At 35.9% G+C, this 12264-nt stretch overlaps 1 protein-coding gene across 2 annotated transcripts in view; it reads left to right on the top strand.

The window, feature by feature from the left end:
* Positions 1–11473, top strand: part of GK (glycerol kinase) — a gene marked incomplete at both ends in the record, with an annotated part of 31695 nt that extends 20222 nt beyond the window's left edge. For both annotated transcript variants that reach the window (XM_080612931.1, XM_080612930.1), the window contains 7 exons: positions 1171–1249; positions 2696–2792; positions 4423–4507; positions 7834–7954; positions 8907–9050; positions 10022–10102; positions 11382–11473. In XM_080612931.1, the coding sequence (XP_080469057.1) occupies positions 1171–1249; positions 2696–2792; positions 4423–4507; positions 7834–7954; positions 8907–9050; positions 10022–10102; positions 11382–11473 (699 nt within the window). The remainder of the gene's footprint in view (positions 1–1170; positions 1250–2695; positions 2793–4422; positions 4508–7833; positions 7955–8906; positions 9051–10021; positions 10103–11381) is intronic.
* Positions 11474–12264: the final 791 nt, after the last annotated feature.

Raw genomic sequence — 12264 nt, 5'->3', positions numbered from 1 at the left:
TTCTCTGCTGACATTAAGCTTTTGTACAAAGCCTACATTTTCCATGTGAAACAGACAGACACACAGGATTTTCTTCATTGGGAGAACAGTTTGTGGCTTACAGTACTTTTCTAAGATGTAGGAGTCTGTGTACCTTTGCTTTTCCTTTCCTAAGGAAAGCTGATCTTGCATTGGCCATGTTTTGGCAAACTTTGGGGTTTTCATTTTGTGCAGAGGTATGAGAGGTTTGTTTTATTTTTAACACATGTTCTTAAAGCAATAACTGAAACTGTCCCGAGAGTGATTTGTATTTCTGCGTGTTGAAACATGAGCATGTGTACTTTGCTTCTTCCTCAGCTCCAGGTCTTTAATGTCACTGTCTGAAGAAATGGCTTCAGCAGAAGATATTAAGCATCTTTTCTCCTGTATCCATGCTAGAATCATCTACAATCTGCTGGTTTAGGTACTACACTGAGGCAAAAAATGTGGATTCAGCCTTTGCTTTTCATCAAAGTTGTGTCTTGTAATAGCTAGCTGGTTAGAAAACATCTCTGTTCCTTCTAGCAATGGCTTTGGATGAAAATACAATGCTGCTCCCATTTTACTTGAAGGTTAGTCTAGTAGACTTGAGATTGTCTTGTAGAGAAAACCATTTGGACTTTGGAATGAGGTGAGAGCCATGCCGTTTATCTATGAGATGATGGAGCCATTCAGGGCTGTTCACTGTGGCAACAGAGCAATTTTGCTGGCACATACAAGTACCTACATTTCTGTCTCATCATTTATATTTAAGTTCTAGACATAATCTGTCTTGCATTTTCAAATCAAAGCATAAAAATCTTAATTTGTCAGAAAAAGAAAGATGAGGCTGCTGGACCTCATAATGGTATGTTCAGGAGAAGACCTAAATTAGACAAACAAGAAGTCTGCTTAGGAAATGTCATGGTAACTCTCTCCATAGCAAAAATCATGCAATACATACCATTTACTACATGAAGCCTGTGTAACAGGCTGCCACTTTTACATGGCAGTCTCCAGCTATCAAGAAACTTGTGGTTTGGTTGTGAGCATTCTTGGAGCACTGTAAACCTGCAGCTGGAAACGACAGCTACCTTTCCTCTCCAGTCTTGTGAAAAGGAATAGGAAGCTATCAGTTGTCATCTCCTAATGTAGTGATTTTGTTTCTTTCAGGGATCTGTTGCAATAGCTGGTGCTGTTGTTCGTTGGCTGAGGGACAATCTAGGTATCCTTAAAACTTCACAGGAAGTTGGTAAGTATTCACAATTTGGAGCTTAAAGTTTTAAGTTCTTAAAGTTTTCCAATTTCTTGATGTCTGGAATGTTTGCAAAGCTGCCACTTAAAGGAATTGTGGAGGATGATAATCCATTTTGGATAAGAATGTATTAATCCTTTAACATTTGGGTAGCTAATGTTTTCTACTTGAGCTCAACTGAAACAACCTGGAGCGTGACATTATAGAAACTAGGAATATATCAGACTTTGAAAAAGGAAAGTATGCAAGTGTAGCCATTTGGAAGTGACCGATTTATGAGATTTAGGATTAAAAAGCAATTAATTACATATTTTTAATAATTTTATATCTTATTCAAAGGTGTAAAATTTCTAATTCAAATTTTACATAAAACTGCAAAGATTAAGCAAAAACTTAAAACATCAATCTATCTTTTTCTGTAAGAAAGCTTTTCATACCATACAGAAGAATATAAACTACTGTCATGTGAATTAGCCAGCTGTTGAAACACTACAGTACCTCTTGGCTTCAGAAGTTTGACTAGACCTTTGAAAGGTTTGAGTTTCAAGAATTTCAATCTTGTCAGTGTTCTTAAAGTCATATGGGACTTCATCATCTCCTCCTGTTTCCCTGAACATGTCCTTCCTTCTACCTTCACTGCTTTTTTAAGTAGAGTTTGTATAAATGTACCATTTTAAAAGTTTTTGAATAAATTTTCCTACTTTTTTTCTCTATTGCTATGTTTCTCTGATCATTGCAAACAGAATAAATTTAAAAAAGCAGAAAAAACATTTTCCCTTCTTCTTATAGGAAGGAGCTGCACATTGGCATTACATCATCTTCAGATCTAGATGCTTTAATGTAATTTTTTAAAATTAAAAATATTTTAATATTAGGGAGTTCAGATATCCAGAGTTATTACTCAGATATTAAGAAGCTTCAGATTTCCTTGTAGCTAGCCTTGTGATTATATGTGTAAGCTGAGAATTTAGAACTCTAAATCCATTTGAAATTAATGAGAATTTAGTTCTTAACTCGCTTTGGTCTTGATCCAGTTTCATCTGCTTGCCTTGACTTAGATGCAAGTAAAGTGTGACCTTTTGCACTGCTCTGAAGGTTGCATTCGTTACCCACATGATGCCCTTTGAAAACCTCACAAAATCTACGTCAGAATATTGAGTACACAATTTTGGTTTTCAGTTTTGATTTTTCGTTTTACATTTCCCACAACTCCCTATGCCCCATCTTCCATTCACATTGTTACAAATGGACAACTAGTCAATAAAAAGCAGAGTGCCAGAGTTAGTTGTATTTTCTAATTGTATGTGGCTTTATTATTTTTGTAGCTGCCTATCATATTCTGAGTATTTTCCCTATGTAACTAATAACACCTTTAATTGTCATATTTAAGTGTTGGTACAGTTGCGAAAAGCTAAGTGAAGACTGTTTGTGTGTGTGCATTAGAAAAACTGGCCGCAGAAGCGGGGACTTCTTACGGCTGCTACTTTGTGCCAGCATTTTCAGGATTGTACGCACCATACTGGGAACCCAGTGCAAGGGGGTAAGAATCTAAGCACTGTGTTTGCAGGAAGATTTAATGATTTTACAAATACTTTCACTAGTCCTTCCAGGTATATGAAATTGTTATTTTTGTTCCTGTGATATGTCATTATACATCATTCTCTGTGGTATCTTCAAGGAATTACCATGTTTCTCTTTCGTATTTAACCAGTTCAAGATAGCAGCTGCTCCTAGAACGAAAAGGATCAGCTACTTCAGCAGCTCGGCCTTCTCTCCTTGCATCCAAAAAAAAACTGGGGGGAGGAGCAGGGAAAACATTTGGGCTGGGTTGTGTGTTTTACAGGACAAGTGCAAAGTAGTTTGATCATTCTTGCCACTAATGAGGCCAGCTTTCTTTCCTCACGCATTTCTGTTTCTGAAAGGATATTTATCTCAGTAAAGAGCAAAAGGAGGTCTGCACACCTGTGAGTTCTCAGGCAACAAAAGCAGAAAGTGAAGAATTTAGTTCTGATGAATTTTTTGAGCTCAGTTTCCCACGTCTGCTGCATTCACTATCACAAATGATAAAGGCTTCTTAACTCCTCCCCACTTCTCCTCTCTCTCCTTCTTCTTTTATTCAGCTTTCTTTCCAGTCTGTCGAACACTCTTTTCTCCTTTCCTTCTAGTCTCTTTCCTGCAGTTAAGACTTAACTAGCTGGTACTAGTTAGAGCTACTAGGTCAAACAATTCTATTTGTTTTTTCTGCTATTGTGAGCTTGCCTACTGTTTCTGGAATCACAACAGGCCATGGAAGTCACAGTATAAAAAATATAAATAGAAAATAACTTTCCTAAAATGAGAAAAGGAATCTTAAAGAATATCAAGTTCTGAGGGTTTAGAGTAGCTGTATCTTTCAAATTTAGATATTTTTTGTACATAAGAAATAAAAAATCTTTGAGTTAGATTTTTTACAGTTTTTTAGATCAAGTGCTTAACTGTTCAACTGTTAAAACCTGATCTTTGGAATGACAACAACTAAAAATGTCCTTTAATATATTTGAGCTTGTATCTATCCCACACCAATGTAGCAGCATTTCTGTGTAATACACTACTATTCCTCAGATGTTGAAACAGAATAAAAGGATAATTATTTGCTCTGTGGTTCAGAGTACATTGACAGAATTCAGCATACTTATGGTTAGATTATTTTCATATCCAAAAATCTCTTTGAAGGTGCAAAAGCAACTAGTGATCAGAATGGATCTGGAAACAATTTTAAGCATTTAGAGCACAGCACTGACACAAATGGGCTTCTCCTTAAGAACTGAAAGCACTAGACAATTTATGAAGATTTAGTCATAGGTGGTATCATTTTTTAAAGAAAAATCAGCAGTGATCATTCAAGACTAGAATTTGTGTGTGTATAGGTGAATATGCACCCATCTGCATGTAGATTGGCAATAAAATTTTAATTTATGGCAGTTGTATTGATTGGACACTGAACGCATTTGTCAGGAAAATAGTGATGAGATTTTTGATTAAAGATAAACAAGCTTGCTAATATTAAAATGTAACGCTCATACGATAGAACTGAATGAGCTTTGAATTAGAAGGCCTAGATCTGAAGTAATGGTGTGTGTCTGGTAAAGAAGTATGTCCTCTAACTGGTTGTTGTTTTTTTTTCTCAACAGTATTATCTGTGGCCTTACTCAGTTTACAAATAAAAACCACATTGCCTTTGCTGCACTAGAAGCGGTTTGCTTTCAAACACGAGAGGTAAAGGCAAATTGGGTCCTAAATGCATTGTAAATTATTGTGGTAACAGCAACTATATCCCTTCAGGAAGAGAGAGGATTGAAAACATTTAATGAAGATTAATTGTATACTTTATATTGTACTTGGATGCTATTCTTCTCTTTATGTAGTGCTGATGTTGAAAAATTGTTTTGTGGGCTCAGCTACAGTGGTGTGGTTGGGTGGTACATTATTTTAGGGTGGCAATACTGCTATTTTTCAGCACTTAAAATAAGGTGATTCTACTTTGCCAATATTTTGAGAAGCAGAGCACAGAAACATTAAAATGACAAGGCCAGTGCCATAATTAAAAAGTCACATTAATGTAAAAGGCTACATTTTATATTGTTTGCTGTGATGGAGATGGCTTATGTTGCTTCTGGCATACAATAACAAAAATAAGTTAAAACAAGGCAGCAGCAAACATACCAATGGAACTCTGGATTCACTTCATGCCTGTTACATCTTGCGTTGCCTTAGCTGGCATTCTGCAACAGCAAACCTAAATTCTCATGGAAGAAATAAATCCTGCAACTGAATCAAAGGGATTGATATCAGTATGTTCTGAGCATTAGAATCTTTGTATCACTATCTACTATCAATTTACACTCCCTGTATTCCAGTCAAATACAGAAGAAATCCCTTGACCCCAAAGGATAACAGTCAAACTTGAATTTCATTGCATGTTTTTAACCTGCTTTTATTTAAACATACCAAGTTTTTAAAGTAACACTCAGCTAACACGGTGTGAGAGGAGGAAAGCAGCTTGCTGTTTCTGTAGTGACATAGAGTAAAAAGTCCTCACGTGGAAAAAGCCAGAAGTTTCACCCAAATGTCTGCTTTTGAAGCTGTGCTAACAACCTCTGAGTACTCAGAAAGTTGTGAAGGAGTTTGGTGGTAGAAGTCAGGGCAAAGTTACAGGAAACTGAACTGATAGTTTAGTTTGTTGTCTGCTCCTCTCTTTTCTCATCCCTCCTGTCATCCATTCCCTCTCATGTGTCAGCTCAATGAACTTTCCGGCAGAAAATTATCCCTCTTTCTGCTCGGCTGTTTTTCTGCTGGATTACTGGTCTCAGCTGCCTCGTAGAGGAGAGCAGCAGATGTCAGAACAAGAGACAGGGCATGTCACTGGGAGTAGGAGGGAGGGGAATAAAGCTGACTGACTGAGGACGACATTAACTGTTTGAACAGACCTAATACTTCCTCATACTTTAGTCAATGTGCTTTTATCACAATGACAGGAGTGCCTGAGCAGGTCTCTGGACACACTTAAATTAACAAATTAAGTACTAGTGACACAAATAAAATATATGTACATTTTTCAGAAATATATTGTTAGTTCTGTCTTGTCAGAGACAAAGGGTTTTGTTTTAATTCCAGTTAAAATGGAAATCCTTTGTATCCTTGAGGAAAACCCTCAAATTTCATGTTCATTGCAGTTCTTGATTGTCTTATTGTGCCATCCAATTCTTCCAAGTCTCTTTTCCTTGTTATCTAGAAAGCTTCTTCCTTGTGCAGACAGATGACACTTGTTACATTTTGTAATTCCACAATGCATTATGGAAAAACAAGCAATTTTTCAGTTCTAAGAGCTGTACAATGCTGTCATTAGAAAAAACTTACATACGTGGGTACCCTAGTCTTCATCCTACTTCAGTACAATAGAAATAGCAGCATGATCGTGATTTGTTTTGTTGCTTTATCCCTTCCTGATTTCTAGCATTCTTTTTTTTTTTTTTAATCTATATTGAGTGCATAGTGTGATTCAACATGCTTTTGCGCAGTGGTAAACAAAGCCAGAACCTCCAATGCTATATGTATGTAAAGCTGAGATTATGAGGGGCTAATGATGTTTTGAATGTTAAAAAACGTAGGCAAAACCAGGCTAGATACATGTGAAGGAAATCAGTGACAGGGAGCAGTACTAGCTTAGTACTGCCAGCAGACTTTGCTGCTGTGCTGTGAATTGTCTTTTCTAGGTTATTTCTAATGTATTGAACAGTGCAGGCCCATGGACAGATGCCTCCACCATGAAAACTGGCCTTAGTCTTCTGATTTTAACCATTACTTATCTTGTGGCAGTTCTTTTAGTTCCTTTAAAGATTTTCTGGTAAGGGACCTTGCTAATTTACTTTCTGGAATGGGTAGAATCTGCTGGACAACTCATCTCTATATACTTTTTACTACCTTGCGAACCTAACAATTTTTTTTGTTCTTTTTTAAAAAGAACCGTGCTGACTTCTCCCAGTAAGGATTGTATGAGTACTTTGTGAGCTACAGAACAGCACAAGAGTGCATTGTAGTTTTGTGGGGTTTGTGTCTATGTTGCTTTGTCATTTAAAGCTGAGAAAAGCACACTTCTTTTTTTTATTCTAATAAATTGAAAATTACAAGGAGAAAATAACTCTGCGCTAGTTAATGCTTAACTTTGTCAACAAAAGTTATGTACTAACCTAAAAAAATGTAAATGAGACCTTTAATTGACTGTTTTTACAAAACCCTAGAAAATCCACTATTCTGCATTTAATAGGTTCTTGTAGGATAATGCTTTGGTGTTATCAGTAGCTAAGTTTTGAGGCAGACCTTACATTTTTAGGAAACCCTCTAAATATTGATAGGTATCAGTGAATTAAATACTCCACTCTTAGTTACTTTTCACTTGCAAAGACTTTAACAATTTTCATATATTTTCAGCTATCCACTGTGCCCAAAAGAAGGAAACATTATTTTACCAAAAAATTACACCAACAGTTGCAATCTGTCTTCTGTAATGTAAGATTCTCAATTTTCAACAGCTGATTGAAAATATTTCAAGAGGCTGCTCTGCCAAAACAGTTCAACATTCAGTGGTTCCTATTGAGTGTCTTCCAGATTTGCCAGTTCAAACATTTTAATTTTTCACCTCTTTAATGCACCAAATTAGAGAAAGTATTTAGACAAACTGCAATCAGCTAAAGGACTCCATTTAGTATTACTTCTTCCTTTGTTATCTTTGATAAATGTAGTTGTCATCAGCTTTTCGTCAAAGTTTTTCTTCTCAGACCATATAAGCAACACATAGGGTAGATATGGAGGATCAGAGGAGAAACATGTCATGCATTAGGATTTCTGTAATACACAGAATGCATTTGCTGTACATTAAGCAAAGCTATATCATCACTACCTCTTTTTGCCCTTTTGATATATAGGGGAGGGGAGTTATCTACTTAACACCCTTCAGCAAATACTGAATTATCAGTATTTTACACTCAGAGAGTGTCATAGATTTCTCTGCAATTAAATAATAACATATATTACTTTTACTTAAGCTTTTAGATGCCATAAACAAGGACTGTGGGGTACCACTAAGCCAGTTACAGGTAGACGGAGGAATGACCAATAATAAAGTCCTCATGCAACTCCAATCAGACATTCTCTGTATTCCAGTAGGTAAGATGAAATTACAACTCCTATTCATTTTTTAAAGCTCAAAAAAGCATTGATTTGTCATGGCTAATGTGTCACTGCACATCAGGACATTGCATAGTAACATCAGGGCATTATACATCTTTGTCTGTACTGAAGACTGATAATTTGCTGCATAAATGTAATAATCTGCCTAATATGCGGCTTCTAGAAAATAATTTAGAAAAACATTGTGTTGTCTCTTATGCATAAATGTGAGACACTTCATTGGAAAGTTTTTAACACTAGAGGTATTATAGCTTGCCTTTAATAATACATAATACACAAGGCTCATGCTGTCAGTGCAGAGCCGTAGTTCATAGCAGATGAAATGATACAATCGATAGAATCAGATTTTAAAGGGTCCTCTGCCTTAAGCAGAGAAGCAGGCAGTTCTGGAGTTAATGGAGCAGAGTTAGCATTGACATCTTGGGGGTGAGATGGTCATATCTGTGAAAGGGAAACAAGCTAGTAATACAGCAATGTGTAGCCTCTTTTAAGATGCCTTTTCTTAATATAAATGCTTTAAATAACACAATATCTAGAACACGGGAACAAGACTGGTAACTTAGCCAGTGATCACTGCCTTGAGAAGGGACGGAGAAGATAAAAAGATAGTGTATTATTAACACGAGCACTCTAGGGAAACTGATGGTTGAGGTCAGCAGCCTTGCATGTGGTGTGAAAATGGGCAATTGGATGATTCAGTCTTGAACAAAGTAGTAATCTGAGATATTTCAAAGACTTGGACGACTTTGGATGAAGTTAGCCTCCTAACTGTGTGAATTGTAATAAAATGAGGCTTGCAGTTGCTAAACTTAAAGTAAGCATATAGCTGCTATATCGTTCTAGATACATATGTAAATCTTTAGTTCTGATTATCATAAAGGTGACTTTCATTAAAAATCTTCATGGCTTTCTCTGTGATTTATTTCAGTAAAGCCATCAATGCCTGAAACAACAGCTTTAGGAGCTGCTATGGCAGCAGGAGCTGCAGAAGGAGTTGGAATTTGGAGTCTGAATCCTGGGGATTTGACAGCAGTGACATGTGAACGATTTGAGCCACAGATCAACCCAGAAGGTAAAACCCTTTCATATTACCTAGGAAGTCACAAGCTTAATGTTCTATGTCCAGCAGATTGTGGTTTTTAATTTGTTGCAGTCTAACATACTGATATAAAACCAGTTATATATGAACATCTTCACAAATGTTAAAGATGAGCTATTTTGTAGTGTTCAGTTTAGAGAAAAGTGCATTTCAATTACTGTTATGTCCCTTTATTGACTAGTAAGATTGCAAAATGATTAAAATAACATAACTCCACAGGGGAATATGTTGGGTTTTTCTTCTTTCGTTATTTTGAAAGAAGCTTGGCACTGGGCATTGGAGTTAGTAGCTTTTGATTTATAGCAAGTAGAATCAAAGAAATCTTGAAAGATTTTTAGGATAAAGATGTCTCCTAAGGCTCCCGTGCATTTGTGAGTTTTTACAGATGTAGACAGGACAGACTGACTGGTTTTAGGACACTTTTCTTTTGGCTTTAAAAAGCCTACATTAATCATTATTTTTTAGCTAACTGTCTTCTTCATCAGTTCGGAAGTGCTTCTAGAGATGGAAGGCGTGTACTTGACATAATTAATCCATGTGCAAGACAAATGCATTTTTGTCTTTTTAAATTATTTCTTAACTTCTAGTGCAGAATTTTGTCTTATTGATTATAATTACTGCTATAATTCCTACTTCAAGACAGTTTTTTCAACACTGAAGGACTTCTACATGAATAGCAATTGCTTCATTTTGTCCTACTTGTAAATCTTCTTATTGTGAAAATGCAGATAATTGGTTTTAAGGTTTATTTCTCCTTACTGTGCATAACTGTGGGGCTTTGGGTTGTTTTGGTTTTGGTTTTTTATTCATTATTGTTCTATGCAGACAAACTATATTGTGCAAAAGAATGGAAAACTAATATTGTAGTCTTTGATTCTTAAATACTTCTGGTTGTATTTATACTCATTGAGAGGCTTTTCTGTTTGCTGATTTCTCAATTTCAGAAAGTGAGTTTCGCTTTGCCAGATGGAAGAAAGCTGTGATGAAATCTATGGACTGGGTGACATCTGATGTTTCTTCAAATGGTAAACCAGAAATTAATCCTAGTCAAGTATTATTTAATTAGCCTGTTAACCTAGGTAGTCAATCTTCAGTTCGGTGACTGTTTCTGTTCATACCATCTCTATGGTATTTTTGGACTATTCCAGTGATTTAAAAATTACTACTTAAAACCACTGTACAAACAAAGCAGGAAAATAGATAGGTAGGACTTCCTCTTGAAAGGAGAGCACACACAATATCTTGTAGGGCTCTGAAAACAGAGGACATGAAATCAAGACTAACTACAGGTTTTGCAGAATGGCATTGATTTGCAAAAGAAAAAAAAAAGTGACCTAGAAGAAGAGATGCAGCACAATTCTAAGACAGTGCAGGGATTCTGTAAACTTTCTTACACTAAAACATCGTGTTGCAAAGGAGAAAAGGTTCATTCTGTGATTTTTCTTGCTATATCCTGCCTTTATTATTTGCTGGGTAGGAAGGGAGGGATTGATAGCCACATCAAAATCTGTTTGCCCACAAGGGCTAAGAGCAAGAAGTTGTCATAAAGTGAAGAATTGCATAGTCGTATTATTCACACACACAGAATATACCAAACATTTTTGAGAGACTGAAGAAGTTCTTTCTTTGGAAGTAGACAGGGTTTTCTTCTGTCAGGTTTGAATTAAATAAAACCTGCAGTCTTCTATTATCTATAATTTGAATTTATATTTCAGCACTACTTCAGGATAAAACTTTTGTCCTGAATCAACACATCATTTATGGCTTTATCTTAATTTCATTTCCTTTTTGTTGGAAAAACTGTTAGAATGAAAAGTATTAAGTGAAGAATCCTCAAGATGTAAATTCCACTCACAATCCACAGATGCAGCTGTCATGCTGCATGAAGTCTCTTTCTTTCGTTCTTGAAAGCTAAAGCTAAAATTTTCCTTTCACCATCCTATATGTTGGTTTAAGTATCTTACTGAACACTATGGGAAATGTTATTTTCCTTAGTTCTTGCTTTGAAACTGTCTTCTGCTTGCTAAGAGTATTGAACATTGAAGACTACTAAAATGGGCTCAACCTAGGTAGTGCTAATTGAAATGGAATACAGTGGAATTTGGATTTCAACTTTTATACTGAGAGACTGTTTTGAATTATTGTGGGGAGTATAAATAATCCTTTTTAGTTTTTCTGCAAATGTCACTACATTTATTACATTTTGCTGTTCGTATGATTTCTAACTCATACATTACAATTTATGTATATATATTTCTCTTTTGATTTGCTTGACTGGATACACCCTACCCTGGATGACATCAGGTGACAGTAGTATCTTCTCTAGTCTGCCTTTGGGTCTTTATATTATGAGTAGCATGATAATGTTAATCGGAGCAAAGTACATCTCAGGTTAGTTATTATTTGAACTAGAACCTTTTAAAAGCTATCTACACTAGATCAAGTGTTGGGGGGGATTGTATTCCATCTCTTTATTTTTAGCAAAAATGATGCTTTTTGTTGTTCATGCACACGAGTGTTTGAGGGTGTGAATTACATACCTACCGGAACCAAGTGAATGCCAAATTCATCCTCATGTGCCATGAAATTCTTATTTGTTGATGCACATGAAACCTTGAACACTCCCTTCCATTTGTCTAGCTATGTGGACCGTACACAGTTTGTAAAAGGCATATAGGTTGGAGCAGAGTTTTGCACTGCCTGAATTACAGCGCGCATTGCAGTTAGAATAAGGTTCCATCCTTTATCCTGTATTTCTTCTCGTAACATTTAAAATCATTTTGAGGCTCTTGTTCAAATCAAATGAAAACTTCTCCTCTGTCCTTGAAAGGCTTCAAGTACCTCTTTCATTTTTCTCATTCCCTTGAAACTATTGTATGGCTAGAAAACTTCATCTACTAAATCTATACAATATACTTTTTGTACTTTGCTCTTGATGGATAAATGAATTCATTTTGTGTAAAAAGAAGAGACCCTAAAAGGCCTATCTGCAAAACTGGGGAAAGGAACTGTGTGCATATGCAATGAAGATGCATCTTCAACCTATGAATGTGTTTTATGTTAAAAGTTCTTAATATGGATGGCAGTGTTAGTTACTTATGCCAGAAGATATTTCATTAAGAAATTCTTATGGTAAGAAAAGGAAGTTTATATGGTGATGTCATTTATTCTTCGTTGTTGTCTTTCA

The sequence above is a fragment of the Psittacula echo genome, assembly GCF_963264785.1.
Source record: "Psittacula echo genome assembly, chromosome: 3".
NCBI classification, from domain to species: domain Eukaryota; kingdom Metazoa; phylum Chordata; class Aves; order Psittaciformes; family Psittacidae; genus Psittacula; species Psittacula echo.
The sequence above is the reverse complement of the archived record's forward strand: the minus strand, read 5'-3'. Positions and strand labels throughout refer to the sequence as shown.